The 21,851-nt window shown below is 44.8% G+C and overlaps 1 protein-coding gene across 1 annotated transcript in view; it reads right to left on the bottom strand.

Moving 5' to 3' along the window:
• RAB2A (RAB2A, member RAS oncogene family) overlaps window positions 1-21,851 on the bottom strand; it is an 80,110-nt gene that overhangs the window by 6,652 nt on the left and 51,607 nt on the right. Inside the window, exon 7 of the mRNA XM_044295708.1 lies at window positions 13,785-13,853. Within this exon, the coding sequence (XP_044151643.1) occupies window positions 13,785-13,853 (69 nt within the window). The remainder of the gene's footprint in view (window positions 1-13,784; window positions 13,854-21,851) is intronic.

Raw genomic sequence — 21,851 nt, 5'->3', positions numbered from 1 at the left:
GTAAAGGGGAGCTAGTCTGCACTGGGTTCGTGTGGTGAGCGGATGGACACAAGCCGCAGTTCACAACCCAATTGTGGATACAAAGTATTTTTTATTTAGCAAAGACAACGTGTTTTGAGGTACATAGGACCCCTTTATCAAGTCTGTATCCTTGTCACCGTAGGCTTACTGTGGGGCACTCCTGTTGAAATCCCTTTTCAAGGGCATAGCAGTCGGCATAGCTGGGAGATGCGGCTGGTGGGTGTCCTAGTATAATAGCGCTTCTGCACGTGCAGCCTGCAGACGAGCGTCCCTTCACATATCACAATACGCACCAAAGTGGCCGCTTGGCTCCCGCCCATGGTCAACTTGGACAATATTCGGCTGCACCAACCCAGATTACCCCAACTCTTATCTCTACCAGAGCTGCACTACACACAGTTTAACTAAACCAAGGTGAGTAGCAATCACTCACCCTGGTTAGATAACAATATCTTGTTCACCACTAACTATAAGCGCCTTCTCCCCTTTTTTTTGGCCATTTTTATCACATTCATGCCTTCTTCCCTTTTTTTGGGGCCATTTAATCAAATTTTATATGATCAGTTAGGGGTCCCAGTGGTAGGACTATCTTATATGTATCCTCTATCCTGATAACCTGAATATCCTTTAAGCTTTTGGCTGAAGGTGTGTGAAAGCCACAGGCATCCCGATTTTGAGAGCACTGGATAAATATAAAAAATCCAAAGTCTAGGACCACTTTTAGATGATAGCCAATGATGCGAGCAGTGAAATATCAGCACTGCAAACACACAGATTCACCAAAGCTCACCCTATGACTTTATTCGCTTTGGTTGACACCATCATAGCCTAGAAGTGGTGAGAAACGTTTAAAAACTTTCTGAATAAGAAAAATGGAAATCCATAAATTCCTCACGGCAATAAAGTAGGAAAAGCCAGGAAAAACGGGCACTACTTTGCAATCACCAATAAACGTTACTAAATATTGCTCCTATTCAACAGCAGTGCTTCTAGGAAAAAAAGTGCCAGGGGGCATAACGGGTTAGAAGAGTTAGTCATCAGCCATAACGCGCCATATTATCATAGCAAAAAACCTGGTCATAGTTTGATAAAGCCCCGAACACCTACATTACATACAGAGCTCTATTACGTTACTCTCATGACCCATGATTAAACTTTTCATAAAGTTTCAGAGATACAAAGAAAGTAAATGGGGAGCGAGCTACAAGTTTCACAGCTGCAGCGAGTATTTTCCGCGTTGAGTCAGCTGTATAGATGCATACAAGTGTTCAGTGCCATCAATAATTTCTATGATCCCCAAAGACATGGCAGCTTGCCAGCAACCCACACACGGAGCCGCTTCTTTTCATTCATCAAGATCACACGTCTTATCTTAGCGCTTGCTACCTCAAGTGGGTTTTACTGAAGAATACAGCACTTTGTGCGCGGGGAGGAGTAATACAGTAGCTTTCAGAAATTAAGCCCTTAAGGAAACTTTGCGTCACTAAATCTCAGATTTAAAGCACTTGGCAGTTGCTCTGCAACTGTAGTAGCCTTGGGGCTCCTGGCAATGGCAGGGTATTGACAGCAGCTGAAGTGGTTTCGGGTCTTTCTTTGACTGTTTTAATAAAAAGCATGCCCTATGGCTCATTGGTTTTGCCCCCCTCTTGGCTGGTAGCAAAGTTCTTGAGCACTCCAAGAGCCAGACTTGGCGCTGCGCCAATTAAGTAGCACAGACGGCTGGCTCTCACGGCAGATTGCAATCAGAGCTCCATAAAGGCACAGTGAAGCAGTCAGGTGCTGCATTAAGCTACACATGAAGAACCAACTTCGCCAACAAATGAACCACGACCTGCCCAACTTTCCTACAGCTCTTTATATTCGCGTTGCTGGCTTAGAATAATGCATGATCTCCCTTCCCCCGTGTGTCATATCCACTCTCACTCAGAAAGACAAAGAGAATGAGATAATAGCTGAGAGACAGGGAGGGTGAGCTAACGGCAGTACAAAGACACTGGGGGTGGGGGGTTTCTGGTGGATGCTGAGGGAGTGCGGACAAGTGGGGCACTGGAAGGCGGATGGGATTACACAAGTGAATCATCCAAGAGGAGACAGTGAACACTGGTTGCAGCATCAGTACATCTCGTACAATATGGTGTAACAGTGTATGTATACACTTAGCAGATATAAGTTTGGGCTGGTTCTGTACATCCTACTACAGGGCCAAAGGCCACATGACCTGCATGAAAACTGAAGGTTTCTATGAGGAAACCGGAGAGCTGCATAAGCGGTAGGGGAACGAAGGATGGCACAGATTCGGCAGTTTGATTAATTCTGCAGGTCCGTCCACGTTAGTGGGGGGAAGGGGTCTGCCTGAAAGGTCCGTGGGTGTGATGAAGGAATATGCTTCCATAATGAGAATATTGAATGAATACTGCCCACACACATGCAACACATTTAGAAAGTTTTCTGACCATTTCACTTTCTTCACATTGTTATGTTGTGGCTTTGTGCTAAAATAAAAATACAAAAAAAACAAACTTTCATCCCTCAATCTGCACTCAATACCCCATACTGATAAAGTGAAAACAAAATATGTTTGAAATCTTTGCGAATTTATTGAAAAGAAAAAAAAAGAAAATCTTGCATTGACATAAGTATTCAGACCCTTTACAGAGGACTTGACGCACCCTTGGCAGAGATTACAGCTTCCAAGCTGCTGTGTTGCCTTGGCTGTGTGCTTAGGGTCACTGTCTTGTTGGAAGGTTTTGGGGGGGGTACTATCTCCCCTTGGGGAGAGAGCACCTTAATATGAGTGAGGAGACTTTTAGGCCACACCTGCTCCTCTGGAATTCTGGGAAGAAAGGGATGCAAATAGAGCTCATTTGCATCCCTTTGTTGGAAGGTAAACCAGTCTGAGGTCCAGGTAACTCTGGATCAGGTTTTCATTAAGAATATCTCTCTGTTCTCTGATCCATTCCACTTTCCCTCAATCCCTGACCAGTCTCCCTGGTACTGCCACTGAAAAACACTGTCACAACATGATGCTGACACTACCATGCTTCACTGTAGAGACAGTATTTGGCAGGTTTTCTCCAGACCCATGACGTTAAGAATTGAGGTAAAAAAGTTCAATCTTGGGTTCATCAGACCAGAGAATCTTGTTTCTTACAGTCTGGGAGTCTTAAGTTTTTTTTTTGCAAACTCCAGGTTGACTTTCACCTGTCTTTTACTGAGGAGAGGCTTCTTTCTGGCCATTTTGCCACAAAGCCCCAAAGAGCCGGTGACGTCACTGAACACACAAACTTCCGCCCGGCAGTGTGTTATTGTAAATAAAAGATCGCTTGCCCTGCACGATTTAGCGCAGGGCAAGGGAGCGCATCGGAGCATGAGATGCTCCGATGCTGCCTGGGTGAAAATAAGGGTGTTTTCCAGGTTCAGCTCTGAACTCGGACAACGGACAACCCCTTTTGTTTGGTGGGGTGGCCAGTTGTAGGAAGTCTCTTAGTTGTTCCAAGATTCTTTCATTTAAGAATTAGGAAGGTCACTGTGCTCTTGGGAGCTTTCAGTACAGCAGTTCTTTCTTCCTTATGGCTTGGTTGTTGCTCTGATATGCATTGTAAGCTGTGAGACCTCATATAGACAGGTGTGCATCTTTACAAAACATGTCCAATCAACTGAATTTACACAGGTGGAGTTCAATCAAGGTGTAGAAACATCTCAAAGATGATCAAGAGAAATGGGAGGCCCCCAGAGCTAAATTTCAAGCATCATACAAAGGGTCTGAATACCTATGTCCGTGGGAAATTTTTAGTTTTTTATTTTCTTAATGAATTTGCAAACATTTCTGAAACGCTCTTTTCACTTTTTGATCAAGGGGGATTTCGTCCAGATTGATGGGGAAAAGTAGAATTTTGTTATTTTGGCACAAGACAAAATGTGAAAACAGTGAAAGGATCTGATTACATTCCAAATGCACTGGAACCGCCAAAACGTCATTTTCAGCAGGATATCTTAGATAGATAGGGGTGCCCGAAAAAGAAGAATTGGACATGTTGAATTTGAACATGGTCAATAAGCTGTCACCAGAAGTTTCTGGAAAACGCTTAATCTTCTCATGGCTGAACTGAGCAGGCAAGTGTATGAGGACGTTCAGAAAATAAAACTGTTGTACAACGGCTTGCTCGTGGAAAAAGCTCTTGCAAGTATATGGCTAAGTAAAGTATATATGGGCATAGGGGGAGACTATTAAGATGGTGAGTGTAGTTTCCAAACATCAATAAACTATTCCCATCATTCCCAGGGACAGCATACCAGTATGATTCTCCATGATCTTTGCGTGTTCTATAACATTTTTTATTTTTTTGCAATTTGCACCAAGCACGTTACCGTTACACATCCCCCACATGACCGGCACTCAGAACCCTTGGGTTTTACACACTTCCATGGTGTGGATGTTCATTCCCTCTTTCCATGTCTACTCTGTTGCACAGGAAGGAGCAAAGGAATGTATACAAGGAGGAGAAAACATAAGATAGGCAAGGAGAATGACATGGAAAATGCATGAAAAGGAGCAGTGGAGGAAGGGGTGGGGGAGGGGACGGCACCGAGGCGAGCTATAAACAGAAAATAAAATAAACAGATGACAGGATATTAGGGGCTCTGTGTGTCTCCATGTGGAGAGGATATTCCTGCAGCTAACTTGATAATCACTTTAAGGGCTCGAGCACACAGACCTTAATCCGATGCTATCAATGTGCATGGAACACTATATATGAACATGGAGGATTTCTATCGTCAATCCCCTTGTTCTATACCACAAGTCTTGTCAAATAAATTCCCTAAAGATTATTAGAACTGCTCCCTGTTGTGAAGGGCGATCCACATGACTATTACAGTAGAGAACTGCTCATAGTGCAGTTCCAAAATACAACTGGAGCGCTATGTTGGTTCACTATAAGAACTGCACTGTAATAGATGTGATCCAGGCCCCAGGGAGGCGCGCAGTTGTCCCTCACCATACTCGCACGTCAAGGCTGCTAGTGCCTTATCTCTGGGTCCCTTAAGGGGGGGGGGGGGGTTGTTTGCAGCTGGCAGCCATAAAAGACTGTGCCGAGGGGTGCTGTCAGGGGCAGCAGACACTGTCCTGTGGAGGAGGAGAAGGGGCAAGACTACAGCTCCATCCCCTCGACGTTCAGACACATTGCGCTGGATGAGCATTGTGCACTGTGCCTCTCCTACCTCACGCAGAGGAACATGTGGCCGGTCCAGTCCCACTCATCTGCTCGTTGGTGACTGCTAAGGCCCTGTCTGTGTTCCTGCAAGTCAAACTATTCAAGGGATACTCCTGTCACATTATTCCTATCCACAGGATAGGGGATAACTATCAGATCGGAGAGGGTCCTACCGCTGGGACCCCCAGCGATCACAAAGGAGGCCCTGTACACCCTTGACATGCACGGAGCAACTGGTCGGGCGCGTGTGTGGCCGCTCCATTCATTTCTATGAGAATTACAGAGGTGGCCGAGCACGGTACTCAATATAATAGTTATCCCCTATCCACATATCTTAATGTAACTGGAATACCCCTTTAAGTCTCCAGGGGTATTGTGCGGCAGCTCATTTAGCACGTGTGGTTGTAGACAGAGCCTACTATACGTGACACACTAACTACTTCTGACACTATTACACTAGGTCCACGCGTAACCGAAATGCTATGAAATTTGCAGCTGATGCTGTTTTCTGCAGATTTCACCCTTTGTAACAGAGGGTGAAATCCACTATGAAATCAGCAAAAACCTCAGCAAACTTTTCTGCTGAACCCTTAACGTTAGTGAGGTCAAATCTTGAGTGTTTTGAGTCCTAGCCACTTTTTATCCACTCCTTCTCCATTTACTTTGACTTCTAATGATCATAACTTGGGGTGACTCTGCGCTTAGGTACACGGAGGTGGCGGTTTGCTGCCACTCTGGTACAATGCAATAGAACACGGTCACTAGGCACATAAAGTTTAATGCGCAGTACAGGAAAGAGGCTCACTGGCAGTTTTCTTCGGCACTGTGCCAGATACTGAAGCGCATGGCCCAGCACGAAACTAGAAGAAGTCAGGGCCAGAAGTGATCATGTTGACACTGCCTGGCCCTGTCAAAGTGCAGAGGGTGCAGCCATAGCCAATTGGCGGGGGTGCCGAAGGATGGCCCATTAATATTAAACACCTCGAAAACCTCAGGCATAGCTCCTACTCATGCGTTTATGACCACCTTAAAAATGGACTATGAAATCTTCTAAAGAAAGACAACAGCCCTTAACGGGTGGCCTGTAGCATTTTTGTGATGGCTATCATTATTAATATTATTGATGCACTGAAATAACTAAAGTCAGCACCATTAACCCCTCCACTTCCTTAGGCCAGGAAATACTTTTTTCTGTCTAATCCCGAGTGCGTCCTATGGTCATGGGCGTTGTATTGGCTAAAAAACACAGTATATAGATGATTAAGCAGTAAGGAGTTTGGTCTTTTATTTTAAACCTTCCCTGTAGTGTCCATATTGGAAACACTTTATTCTTGTATATAGAGTACAGTAAAATTATTTACGGCAGCTGAAAAGAATGGGAGTCAATCGGCAGGGAAATGGCATAGATTACTGCAGTCTACATCCCATCCCCAGGAAAACTACATACAATCCTTACCTGTATTTTTAGTGTATTACAGCTACTATCCTACCTGATCAAGTCCTCCGGCATTAAAATCATAACGATGTAATGATACAGTTAGTTTAAAAAATATATATACATATAAAATTATTTTATTTTTAGAAAATTGGATGTGTGTAAAAAAAAAAAAAAAAAAGGTAATTTTTGATTTTGCATTCCCTTTAACAGTCACTGTAAAAATGCTATTTACCCGATAGAGTAAAAGCGGCGTTTCTGAAGCTAAACCATTGCAGCTGGGAAGTTAGGCACTAGGGCTGCACACGGACCTGGGCTGGAGAAGCGGTTGCTAACCATAAATGAGTTATTACAACCTCTACAGTGTATTAGCATAATGATTCCATTCAGAGCAAATGGATAATAAATGCTCCGAGAACAGAGGCGGCGCACAAAGAAACTTCAAAGATCTCCCTCCAAATAGTAAACTCTGGGGGGAAATGTATTTGAACAGACTGCAAACTGTTAATGATCCAAAACCAGCAGTCAATCTTGTATCAAAAAACGGGCAGACAAAAGAGTACAAGTCCTGTGGCAGTCCGCGCTGAGCCAGGTGGCGACCCTTGGAGTATCTGTGCTTTACCAACAGCTAGTGCTTGAAATTTAAGTCCTCCATTTACTCACAGGCCACATGTAGTGTAAGCAGCTGCAGGGCCGCCAATGCCCTGCCAACGTCTGCGAGCCCTGACCCCACGGCCGTTCAGAGAGTGCTTCCACTGCACCTCCTTGTGGCTACTCCTCGGCTGAGAGTCTAGAACTAAATCTCCTGCAGGACCCATTTATGAACATGTTGTATATCAACAAAACAGTCCAGGAAAAGTCCCAAAAGAGAATAATATCGCTGTACTGCTCCTCCAGGAGCCTCCCGAGATTCTGGTCACTGCTGCACACAAACAAAAACACACGGAATTCTCTACGACTTTGCCAGAATTTTGACGACTGATGCAGTCTTGGGGTTTGTTCACATTTGCGTTGACTATTCCGTTATTCTGTTACACCAGAGGAACAGAAAAAAAATGCGGGGGGCAAGTATCCGAATTAATCCCAATTTATGTAAATGAGCGCTTTCAAGCATCAGTGATGCTTTGGCAGGACTATTATTTTCGCCAAAAATAACAGATACAACATGGAAAGGACCTTTCAAAAATGTGCTTTAACATTATTAATGAATAACTGTTAGAGACACACGGATGATATAAACGGTATTATCCGCCTATTTCTCTTGATTTGCGACATTTTGATGTTAATAGCACTAAAATGCTAATTTTGAACTGAAACGTGCCATTTCAGCCACCCCTCCCTGCCTACTACACTTGCCACTTTTGAAGCATATTTGTGACATCTCCAGTGGTAAATTGGGACTTTTTCTCAGACTCGGGCCTCTATTTTTTCGTGTTGGATATCACTTTACTGACAAAACCCTGCTGTTCAGCTCATTTATATCATCCTGTTTTAATACTTACCTGTCACTTGTTCCCACATAAGCTGGTCTAATTGTCCACAACAATATGAGCCTTTTTTGACGATAGAGGATGATAAATGAGGCGTAATATGCGCCAATTTGATAGCCCGGCCCACTTTGACATTTATAACTAATTTCTGGTCGAACTATTTGGCGCAAATCAAAATGCCATTCTTTTTGGCGCATTTTATGCCATAATTATGGCGCACCATGCATAGAAAACGTCCCCCACGGTGTTAATTTATATCCCTCATTCAATCCGTTTAACAGATCCCTTTTTGTTTTCTGTTCCTCTGGCCTAACAGAATAATGGAAAAGTCAACATGGATGTGAACAAACCCTCTGAAGGGTATATCAAACACGGGTCATCCAGCTGCAAGCTGCGTTTTAGTGACAGTCTTAAAAAACACAATGGAGACCAAACGCAGCCAAATTGATGCATTCTGAACGGATCCTTATCCATTCAGAATGCACTGGGGCTTAACTGATCCGTTTTGGGCCGCTTGTGAGAGCCCTGAAATGGATCTCAGAAGCGGACCCAGAAACGCCAGTGTGAAAGTAGCCTTAGCCGTATCGGTACTAGCTCAGCAGAACAGCACCAGAGCTCCTGCGCATAACCTGGAACTGTACTACTAAAACAGGTTGCGCTGGAGCAAGCGGCTGGGATGGGAACTGGCGTGCACGCTGGAATATGCGCACTCCTGTGATCCCAGCCACCACACTAGCAAGAAGGGTGTGGTGGACAAATCCCCTAATATGATATTACACAAAGACGGGTGCAGAAGGAGCAAAGGAGGCACGTCCAATAAATGAATGCATTTTGCAAGTTTTCCTATTGCCCTGGGCTGCAGGATGAGACTCCAAGCCTGAGGCTGCATTGCCGAGCGCCTCCGATATCCTGTCCTGAAAGGTGCGAGGTCGTTCATCATACATACAGATGTCTCCTCACATACATACATGTGTGCCACCACTCAGGCCAAACTTAAAATACATCTTGGGGCAGATTTATTAATGTGCACACCAGTTTTCTAGTGCAATTTAACTGAAATATAGGGCAACGACTGAACACCATATTCATGGAGTTCCTTCAGCACTTTGTGCAACACTTTTACCAATATATTTGTATGTGCCGGAAAATGTACTTGGTGGCGTATCGCTAGGATAGGCCACTAATGTCAGACAGATGTGGGACCCACACCTATCTCTAAATGGGTCCTTAAAGGGAACCCGTCATTTGGATTTTGTGTATAGCGCTGAGGACATGGGATGCTAGATGGCCGCTAGCCAATCTGCAATACCCAGTCCCCATAGCTCTGTGTGCTTTTATCGAGTCAGAGCTTGAAAATATGACTCTTCTCTGGTCACACAAGTAAGATATGACACTTATGCTAATAAGTACAAAAATGCATAATACTTATTGAATTCGTCTGCAAATAAAATTAAAATTTATATGTTATGGGTAACACAATGAACATTTAGAAAGGCTCAGTGAGGGTAGCATAGTAGAGGTGACAGGTTCCCTTTAAGATGAACGAGCGCACACCACGCAAGCACGACCACCATCCATTCACTTCTAAGGGAGTTCTGAAAATAGCTGGCTCGCGCCTCTCGTTCACTCGTCCAGCAGCACCTACCTGACACGGGTTGTATAGCCTAGCGATATGCCACCAATGTCTCAGATTACACAACCCGTTTAATATTTTCAACACTTTACTAGAAAAATAAAAACACGCACTGTTGTTCAGGATGCAAAATGTGGTGTGAAGCTAATCTAGAGGACGACGCAACACACAGGGCGATTAAAGGGTCAACCTGCCCCAGTTGTCTGGCAAAAACTCACAAACCTGCTGTTTGCCCTTTTTCTAATTTCTCTGTCCTGCTGACTGGGATGGAAGCACATGCTCAATTCCACCCATCAACTGCCACTAGCTGCAGCAGACAGGGAACGCCCTCTGAGAAAGGACACACCCCCTAAGCTGCCAGCTTGAAATAAATCTAGCAGAACAACTGGTGATCTCTGGATTCATGTGAGGTACAGGGCTGGTTCTAGCTGTATGCAGTCAACTCCCCCAAGTGGCAGATTTAGGTAGTAAATATTCAATAAAGTCTGAATTCTAATTGACAAAATCACTATAGTAAGCCAATGACAGCAGGCATGACCTAATTAGGCTGTAATCAAACGGCACTGGACTATTAGGGCTTCATACATTAATACTAGTATGAGGATGCATTACCTGAGAAATCCTGCAATTGTTGCCTTCATACTGAAAAATGAAGGTCCTGGGACAATCTCAATAATTATGCTGGGCGGCCAATGACTCAAAAGTGACCGTGGAGCCTTACAGAAGTTTTCCAAAATTTTTATACTGGTGTCCTAACCTCAGGAGAGCCGCGCACACTCAATAGAGTGAAATAGGCAAAGCAGAAGTATTGTAGTACACGCCAAAAAATTCAATTTTTTTTTTAGAAAATTAAAGATAAATTGGAGATAAATTCCCAGTTGATTGCTTAAACTGCAGGCAAGTATTGTCTGATGACAGACGTGTATTACAGCTCTAAATTCCCGGTTTTGCCATATGTTGGATCGTTAGTCTTGTCCAATGAGGCTGCTATATTGTAGACGTTTCGGTCGTTGTTGACCTTTATCAATCGCTATAACATAAGTATCTAGCGAGTGCCTATAAGTGCTGTATATAAAGGAGGGCGTGCGTTATAACAGTGTTCACCTTTACTCCATTTTTCTGTATCCCCCTCTTTTACCCCCCCCCATTAGTTTTATTTCATCTAGTCTCTTCTTCTCCTTGTCTCATTTCCGCTTCCTTCTTTTCCTATCTTTTCCTTTCCATTCTATGTTTTCCTTCCCCCCCTCTTTTCCCCTTATCTCCTTCTTTTCCTTATTTTTTCCTATCATTCTTTCTTTTTTTTATTTTTTTCTCAATTGTTTATTTTTTATATATTTTTTCAGATTCTTTCACATCTCTCTATGATTTTCCATTTTTTCTTACCTTACTCACTATCCTTATTTTACTCATTCACACTACATATCTATTCTACTTGTTACTTTTCTCTTTACTATACACATATTACATTTCCTTATACTTATTCCATACATCCCACCAACTTCTAAGATGGCCACCACCACATCTACACATACAAACACACCACAGCCCCACACAGCAGCTCTACATTGAGTCCACATTTGGACTGCCATCGCTTCACCAGATCATCCCTTGGTAAGCTTCATTCCTCCTCTCCCTCATGCCCCCTTTCCTCCGACCCGGCACCTGTCCCATGGTCTACCTATATTGTTCTGAGCAGTGGAGTACATAGAGAAGTAAGGGCCCCATAGCAAGGATTAAACCAGGCCCCCCACACAGGACAGAAGGCTTTCTGCCTAAACCCCTTTCAATGACCCTTGGGCCATTTTTTCCACTGCTTCATTTGCTAAAAGTTGTTCCTTTAGAGCAGGGCTGGCCAAATTGCGGCTCTCCAGCTGTTGCAAAACTACAACTCCCAGCATGCCCAGACAGCCTACAACTATCAGCCTACAGCATGGCATGGTGGGGATTGTAGTTTTACAACAGCTGGAGAGCTGCAGGTAGAGGGTAGAGTCCTGAACACGTTTTCACCTCCAGTAGAAGAGGGGATGATCCCAACTAAGACTGGGCCCCCTCTTGTCTGGGCACCATAGCAGTTGCCTGGTCTTCCGCTATGGTAGTTACGACCCCTCTCTACCTCGTACCCCGAGATATACAGCAGTGTTATCCTTACAATTGTAAGCCAACATCTAGATTGTTAATATTCTGAATAGCTCAATCACATACTCTAACTATAATGTACTCTCACTGGTTACAGCTCAGTCACTAAATACAGGAAATAGGGTAAAGGTGAACACCGTTATAACGCACGCCCTCCTTTATATACAGCGCTTATAGGCACTCTCTAGATACTTATGTTATAGCGATTGATAAAGGTCAACAACGACCGAAACGTCTAACATATAGCAGCCTCATTGGACAAGACTAACGATCCAACATACGGCAAAACCGGGAATTTAGAGCTGTAATACACGTCGGTCATCAGACAATACTTGCCTGCAGTTTAAGGCAATCAACTGGGAATTTATCTCCAATTTATCTTTATTTATTTTACACAATTTTTTCACATTTTTTGGAGTGTACTTTGCATATTTCAATCTATTGAGTGTGCATGGTTTTCTCTATACAAGTATCTATGGGCACAGACCCGTACACCACGGCACCTCACAAAAAAGCATAGGAGAGCATATTCCTCCTTTTTTCCACTATCCTCAGGATAGAGCCATCTGATCGATTGGGGTCTGACACTAGGGATTCCCGCCAATCAGCTGTTTGAGAAAGCATGGGAGCTCCTGTGAGCGCCACAGAAGTCTCTCAGCTTTTCCTAGGCCTGTGATGACACGTTTATGTGTCACGTGGCCTAGGAGCAGCTCAGCCCCATATAAGTGAATGGGGCTGAGTGAGATACCAAGCACAGCTGCTATACTATGTACGGCGCTGTGCTTTGTGAGCTGAGAGAAGGCAGCGGCGCTCACAGGACTGCAGGTGCCTTGTCAAAACAGCTGATTGTCGAGGGTCCCAGGTGTCGGACCCCCACCAATCACATACTGATGACTTAGCCTGAGGATAGGTCATCAGTATAAAGATCTCAGAAAACCCTTTTAGGCTACTTTCACACTAGCGTTTTAGTTTTCTGGTATTGAGATCAGTCATAGGTGCTCAATAATGGAAAAAAACGGTTCAGTTGTCCCCATTCATTGTCAATGGGGACAAAACAGAACTGAATGCACCAAAATACATTCCGTTCCATTTAGTTGCGTTCCCATACTGGAGAGCAAACCGCAACATGTTGTAGTTTGCTTTCCGTCCTGGGATGCGGAGCAAGACAGATCCGGCATGACCCCCAATGCAGGTCAATGGGGACGGATCAGTTTTCTCTAACACAATAGAAAACGGATCCGTCCCCCATTGACTTACAATGGAGTTCATGACGGATCCGTCTCGGCTATGTTAAAGATAATACAACCGGATCCGTTCATAACAGATGCAGACGGTTGTATTATCAGTAACGGAAGCGTTTTTGCATACATGCTTGGCTCAGTCCAGACAGTGTGCATGTGTTCTGAGTGGGGAGAAAGTTGTATGTGGCGGCAGTCTATCTCCTGAAGAACCTCCACTGGAGAATAGTCAGGAGGCTCTCATAGACATGGTCGCTGCAGAACAGTGGTTTAGTGGTTAGCACTGGTGCCCTGCAGCGCTGGGGTCCTAGGTTTGAATCCGACCATGGACAACATCTGCATGGAGTTTGCATGTCCTCCCCGTGTTTCTGTGGGTGTCCTTCAGGTACTCCGGTGTCCTCCATTACTCCAAAGACATACTGATAGGGAACTTAGATTGTGAGCCCCATTGGGGACAGCCTGATGCTAATGTCTGTAAAACGCAGTGGAATATAGCAGCACTGCCGATCACTCTGAATGTGAATGGCCAGTCTTAACCTTAATGCTACTCTTGCGATTTCACTTTATCACTGTACAAGCCAGCACACGTGTAAATACAGACATAGAACTGAAAATTACCTCATTATTAATGTCAAAGACACCTTCTTGAATTTTTTCGTAAATTTCTTTTGCTGTGTTGATGAAAGCCTGGGAGACAAAAAGAAAGACAAAAATATTGAGCATTAACTAGTAATTATACGACGCATACTCGCTACTGAAGGACAGCCATCACCAACCTGTCTGGAGATGAAATGAATCCACACCACCATAAAAGAATCAACCAACGTGCCCAGTTTTTATGAGCTAGTGGGTGAAGACTACCTTTCGTGATGTCTGCCATACACAGAGGAGAGCCCATAACGAGCAGAAGCATGAAGGACATTATACAGCAGTACCGAGTACTGTAGCTGTGAATCCAATACTCGATGACTAAGAAAACTTACTAAAGCCAATAGCGGCATGGTTGTGTCTGTGACTTGGTCTCCCTCCAGCAGCTCACTCCTCCCTCCACCTCTCCATAGACATCTAATAGGCACCATGTAATCCTACCCCTCAGAGAGCTGATAATTATAATCAGTTTACTCTATAGAGACAGATTTTAGCTGTGAATTGACGGTGATTAGTCAATTCAGGTGGCAGAAGAGAGGAGAAGTGGCCCCTAAGTGAAAAACATGCATTTTTCTCCCACATAAGGTAGACCTGTACTATAGATTTATGCAGTGCCTACTTAATACTTATTCCTGCCTGGACCTGTGCTAACCAGGAAAACACTTGTTGGCACTGGACACATCCAAAGAAAAAAAAAATATATTCTCAGTAAAAAGTCAAATAAAATAAAAACACAAAATAAAAATTTAAATCTTAAAATGAACACACACACAAAAAATAATAATAAAGAAATAAAACAGCAGCTCATAGTAAAGGACATGCTTCAGCCGCGGAGAGCGTTAGGTTGGCCTTTGAAGCATCGATTCCACAGCCCTCCTTCCTGTACTGCCATGGAAGGCAGCTATATTAACCAATGGTGAAATTACAGAGCAGCTATGAAGTCACCGCAGTAACAGATAGCAGGCGCACACTTTTACGAGCTGCCTGCTGCCGAGCTAGAGCCATTAAATATTAATGGTGACCTTACTAACATTGGGCAGCAGACACTAGAGATGTTCCGCTTCAGCAGCGTGCACCAGGAGAAGACGGCACTTGCAATGCTTTATGTCCTGTATCTTGCAGCCGCATTTGTCCACAACATGTTTGCAGGGGAGGACAATTACATTACGAAGCACCTTCTCGGTGCCTACAAGTAGATGCAGAAGATGAGTAACACCGCACCATGCAGATAACAGGTCACAGAACATTACTGCTGTGATGAGATTCTGTAATGCAGTAAGAATCCAGCACTACATCCCAGTCATACAGAGTATGAAGAACAGTAGGGGCTTTAACGGGACAACACAGAAGAATAAAAGTCTACACATCACTCATTTCCCCACTGCTCCCATTCAGATGCATACTGGGTCCCTGCTGGTCTCCACTTCCTGGCCGATCACTGGCAGAGGCGGGTGACTACAGTGACCAGTGATTGGCTGAGCATTTCAGCCTATTTTGCGCCCTTTCCAAAAAATGTTAACCTGCTCTATAATCTAGTCTGCAGTCTGCATTTCTGCTGTGAACCCATTCATTTCAATCATGTGCTGTCTGCATCTGCATGTCCATCCCCCCCCCGAAAAAAAATAAATAAAAAAAACACGAACATGTCCTAATCTTTACTTACCTATTCTATACTGTTCTCCAGAATCAAGCAACGCTAAGTTAAAAGTATCATTACATCCAGCTCAGCTAGCCCTACAAGACATAGGGGTAGATTTTTTTTTTATGATGCAAAACTGGCTTAGTTGCCCTTAGCAACCAATCATTTCACCTTTCACCAAGCTCATTTGTGCACTCTAGTTGCTATGGGTAACTAAGCCAGTTTTCCTTAACACCAGTATTGATAAATCTTCCCCCCTGTGTCTGGTTTAACAGTGAATTTCCTGGTGACTGATTCCCTTTAATAAGTGTATAATATGGAACTTTAAATGGGAAAAATAAGCTGTCAAATTATTAGACAGCCACATCTGTAACTGCTGACAGTGACACTGGGCCTCATGTATAAAATAGTTGCTCGTATGAGACAAGCAGACGGCACCTTCCATTGTCCAATGCAGGCAATAAAAGTGCTTCATGTAAAAAGTCTGCATTTTATGGGTTTTGGCCTCATAGAATGAAGTATTCCACCCGATAGCACATAGTTACTGCACCTTAAACAGTGGGGGCATATCGCTAGGATATGCCCCTCCACTGTCTGATGGGACCCGCACCTATATCTAGAACGGAGCGGGGAGCGATGTGGCTGGAGGACCCCAGATTTCCCGGGTCCGTCCACCACCAAGCGCTAATCCCCACCTCTCCCATAGAAGCCAGCGCTCTGTATTTTCGGCGGCCCCATAGAAATGAATGGAGGGCGGCTGCGCAAGCACAGTGCAGTCTCCTTAACTTTCAGGGTTCCGTTCTCGATATAGGTGCGGGTCCCAGCGGTGGGACCCGCACCTATAAGACAATTGGGGCATATCCTAGCGATATGCCCCCATTGTCCGAGATGAGAAAACCCCTTTAAAGGGGTTGTCCGCTTTAGGGCTGCAACGATTAATCGATGTAATCGATTATATTCGATAACTGGATTCGTTGTCGACGAATCCAGTTATCGAATAATCGCCGATTCGTTGCTATGCGGGCGGGCGCGCGCTGCATCTTTATTTTACCTTTTTACAATGACGCTCCTGTAACAGCCAGGCAGAGCGGACGGCGGCGTAACGTCACTCACTCACGTGACACGCCTGCTCCGCCTCCTTCATTCATGAGGTGGGCGGAGCCGGTGCGTCACGTGAGTGAGTGACGTTACGCCGCCGTCCGCTCTGCCTGGCTGTTACAGGAGCGTCATTGTAAAAAGGTAAAATAAAGATGCAGTGATTAGTCCGACTTATAAGCATCGGGGCCGGGGCTGTTATGGGGAGGGGGGTCTGTGTATAGCACTGCTATGGGGAGGGGGGAGGATCTGTCTATGGCACTGCTATGGGGAGGGGGGTCTGTGTATAGCACTGCTATGGGGAGGAGGGGGGGTCTGTGTATGGCACTGCTATGGGGAGGAGGGGGGGTCTGTGTATGGCACTGCTATGGGAAGGGGGATCTGTGCACTGTTATACCCATAACAGTGCACATATCCCCCTCTCCATAACAGCGCCACCCACAGATCCCCCTCTCCATAACTGCGCCACCCACAGATCCCCCTCTCCATAACTGCGCCGCCCACAGATCCCCCTCTCCATAACTGCGCCGCCCACAGATCCCTCTCCATAACTGCGCCGCCCACAGATCCCCCTCTCCATAACTGCGCCGCCCACAGATCCCCCTCTCCATAACTGCGCCACCCACAGATCCCCCTCTCCATAACTGCGCCGCCCACAGATCCCCCTCTCCATAACTGCGCCGCCCACAGATCCCCCTCTCCATAACTGCGCCGCCCACAGATCCCCCTCTCCATAACTGCGCCGCCCACAGATCCCCCTCTCCATAACTGCGCCGCCCACAGATCCCCCTCCACTGCGCCGCCACAGATCCCCTCTCCATAACTGCGCCGCCCACAGATCCCCCTTTCCATAACTACGCCGCCCACAGATCCCCCTCTCCATAACTGCGCCACCCACAGATCCCCCTCTCCATAACTACGCCGCCCACAGATCCCCCTCTCCATAACTGCGCCACCCACAGATCCCCCTCTCCATAACTACGCCGTCCACAGATCCCCCTCTCCATAACTACGCCGTCCACAGATCCCCCTCTCCATAACTACGCCGTCCACAGATCCCCCTCTCCATAACTGCGCCACCCACAGAACCCCCTCTCCATAACTGCGCCACCCACAGATCCCCCTCTCCATAACTACGCCACCCACAGATCCCCCATAATAGTGTCGTCCACAGATCCCCCATAATAGTGTCGTCCACAGATCCCCCATAATAGTGTCGTCCACAGATCCCCCATAATAGTGTCGTCCACAGATCCCCCATAATAGTGTCGTCCACAGATCCCCCATAATAGTGTCGTCCACAGATCCCCCATAATAGTGTCGTCCACAATTTGTTTTAATATAGCCTTTGAACATATTTTTTCAAGTAAGATCATATAAACCTCTCTGTTTTGTAATTTTGTCGTTTTTGCCGATTAATCGTAGAAATTAATCGGCAACTAATCGATTATTCAAATAATCGTTAGCTGCAGCCCTAGTCCGCTTGTGTAATATTGATGCTGCATCCTCAGGATCGGTCATCAATATCAGATCAGCGGGGATCTGCTGTTTGAAGAGAACGCAGCGCTCGTACAAGCACCGCGTTCTCTTCACTGTTTACCTGCTCACTGTAGACACTGCAGCAGTGCAATTATAAGTGCTATGTCCCGTTCAATTCAATGTGACAGCTGCTTCCTATTCACTGGAGCAGGAAGGAGCTATTGAAGTGAATAGCGGCACTGTAACTACACTGCTCACTGCAGGTAAACAGAAGAGAGAAGGCAGCGCTCGTACGAGCACTGCGTTAACTTCAAACAGCTGATTGGTAGGGGTGCCAATCAATATTACACAATCGGACAACCCCTTTCAAGACAAATCAGATATCTAAGGATATGTCTACACATGATGAAGAGAATCTGTTGCCGATTTGCCGCAGATTCCACCGTTATTGCAAAGAGTGAAATCCTTGGTGAAAATCTGCTAAATGAATTTAAAATCTGCACTGTGCGGCAATTTACGTGCAGAAATACAGACGTGGACAAAATTGTTGGTACCCTTTGGTCAATGAAAGAAAAAGTCACAATGGTCACAGAAATAACTTTAATCTGACAAAAGTAATAATAAATTAAAATTCTATAAATGTTAACCAATGAAAGTCAGACATTGTTTTTCAACCATGCTTCAACAGAATTATGTAAAAAAATAAACTCATGAAACAGGCATGGACAAAAATGATGGTACCCCTAGAAAACACAGAACATAATGTGACCAAAGGGACATGTTAATTCAAGGTGTGTCCACTAATTAGCATCACAGGTGTCTACAACCTTGTAATCAGCCATTGGGCCTATATATATGGCTCCAGGTAATCACTGTGTTGTTTGGTGATATGGTGTGTACCACACTCGACATGGACCAGAGGAAGCAAAGGAAAGAGCTGTCTCAAGAGATCAGAAAGAAAATTATAGACAAGCATGTTAAAGGTAAAGGCTATAAGACCATCTCCAAGCAACTAGATGTTCCTGTGAGTACAGTTGCACATATTATTCATAAGTTTAAGATCCATGGGACTGTAGCCAACCTCCCTGGACGTGGCCGCAGGAGGAAAATTGATGACAAATCTAAGAGACGGATAATCCGAATGGTAACAAAAGAGCCTAGAAAGACTTCTAAAGAGATTCAAGGTGAACTTCATGCTCAAGGAACATCAGTGTCAGATCGCACCATCCGTCGTTGTTTGAGCCAAAGTGGACTACATGGGAGACGACCAAGGAGGACACCATTGTTGAAAACGAATCATAAAAAAGCAAGACTGGAATATGCCAAACTACATGTTGACAAGCCACAAAGCTTCTGGGAGAATGTCCTGTGGACAGATGAGACAAAAATCGAAGTTTTTGCCAAGGCACATCAGCTGTATGTTCACAGACGAAAAAATGAAGCATATCAAGAAAAGAACACTGTCCCTACTGTGAAACATGGAGGAGGCTCTGTTATGTTCTGGGGCTGCTTTGCTGCGTCTGGCACAGGGTGTCTTGAATCTGTGCAGGGTACAATGAAATCTCAAGACTATCAAGGAATTCTAGAGAGAAATGTACTAGCCAGTGTCAGAAAGCTTGGTCTCAGTCGCAGGTCATGGGTCTTGCAACAGGACAATGACCCAAAACACACCGCTAAAAACACCCAAGAATGGCTAAGAGGAAAAAATTGGACTATTCTAAAGTGGCCTTCTATGAGCCCTGACCTCAATCCTATTGAGCATCTTTGGAAGGAGCTGAAACATGCAGTCTGGAAAAGGCACCCTTCAAACCGGACACAACTGGAGCAGTTTGCTCATGAGGAGTGGGCCAAAATACCTGCTGAGAGGTGCAGATGTCTCATTGACAGTTACAGGAAGCGTTTGATTGCAGTGATTGCCTCAAAAGGTTGCGCAACAAAATATTAAGTTAGGGGTACCATCATTTTTGTCCATGCCTGTTTCATGAGTTTATTTTTTTACATAATTCTGTTGAAGCATGGTTGAAAAACAATGTCTGACTTTCATTGGTTAACATTTATAGAATTTTAATTTATTATTACTTTTGTCAGATTAAAGTTATTTCTGTGACCATTGTGACTTTTTCTTTCATTGACCAAAGGGTACCAACAATTTTGTCCACGTCTGTATTTCCAAGGCGTATGGAGGAGATTTGCTAAAAGTCTACTCCAATGTTTTCTTCTGCTGTAATGCGCTGCGGATCTTCCATCTACAAATGCGGATGAAAAATATAAAGCATTTCTGCTACATGACCCCCCCGCGGTATTAGTAATTCCGGTCAGATGAGGGAGATGTAAATGATTGCTGACTGATAATACACAAATGCTGACAGACAATACGTGGCCAGGCCAATCAATCCATACATCAAGACAGATGCTTCTCAGATTCTTCGGAGGATTAGCCGTCTTGTGGTTTGTGCTCTCGTCTCTGAAGTTTGAGATGCCTCTTCAGCATAATCCTTCACCCACGGAGCGTGTGGAGCGTCCTATTTAGTTCTGACTCTTATTATCAACATTTCCATAACTACCAGACTAAACAATAGGGCGAAGGCAATTTTACTGCATTTCTGACCAGGGCGTTTGCGTCAGCTTTGGCTTTAGGCTATGTATACCTGTATGGCAGCAGCCGCGTAATACTCACTACAACAGTCATGTAGTGACTAGAGCAGGCACATGCCCTCCAATACAGCAAGTAATACATACAACGCACTGCCCCCAGGAGCAACATTAAAAGGTCCCTTTACACGGGGCTATTTAGCAGGCAGTTATCGGCAAGGAAGTGTTCCATCCCGACGATAGCTTGCTCGTCAGTGGAGGCAAGGGCTGTACTACGGCCCCATACAGACACTGTTTGCCGGCAGCAGGGGCTGTTTAGACGACACAATCTACTGCCGGCAAACAGCGATTTCTGTGACCGCATGAATGATGCAAAAACCTGATGGATGAGCGTTTCGCTTGTTCGTTGGGTATTCGGCGGCACTTTTACACCGCCAGATAATTTAAACGAGTGTTCCTATGAACGCTTGTTAGTGATCATCTGGCCGAGAATCAGCCTGTGTAACATGCTCTTAAAGCGCCAAACTGAAAAAGCCACATTAAAAAGAGGACCTTTTATGGGTCCAGACTTTATGAAATAAGTAGGGTGTTGTGTAGGGCATAGTGCAGGGATGTAAGATCACTTACTAGCTTATCTGTCCGGCGCGCCGTTCCCCCCTTTTACTTTTTTCGCCTGGTATGGAAATGAATATCATCGGTACAGGGAGGAGGAGACTGTCCTGTTTCTCAATGGGCGTCTTCTTCTCCCTGGCTGTAGCACAGGCCCTGCAATTATTTGCTTCCCTTATTATTTTATGGGATAATTTCACTTTCACTGTAGTTAATATCATGAAGATTTTGTAGAATTCAGGATTTTCTGGAGAAGCTACTTTCAGATGAAATAAAAAAAATTAAACCAGCGCCAAAAACTGTACTCAGTAAATGCCACTCTCCTCCAGAACATATATAAATAGTTACCGCAGTGAGGGACAACCTTATCCTTGCCAAATCAGAAGCTCTGAGAAGGGTCACATGGAATCAAGACCCCCGGTGAATGGCTGCTTCATCCAGTTTTACTATATTGGAGTAGGAAAAGCCTTCTGGAACATAACCATCACTATTAGATCAAACGGGACTGGACAACAGTTCCTTCATGGGACTGGACAATACGTACATTTATAAAAAAGCCCATAAACCGTAATGTTTGTACATGCTAGTGACTGCCTACTGTCTAGCTGAAGGCCTCCGGCATC

The sequence above is a fragment of the Bufo gargarizans genome, chromosome 5, assembly GCF_014858855.1.
Source record: "Bufo gargarizans isolate SCDJY-AF-19 chromosome 5, ASM1485885v1, whole genome shotgun sequence".
Taxonomy (NCBI): Eukaryota; Metazoa; Chordata; class Amphibia; order Anura; family Bufonidae; genus Bufo; species Bufo gargarizans.
The sequence above is the reverse complement of the archived record's forward strand: the minus strand, read 5'-3'. Positions and strand labels throughout refer to the sequence as shown.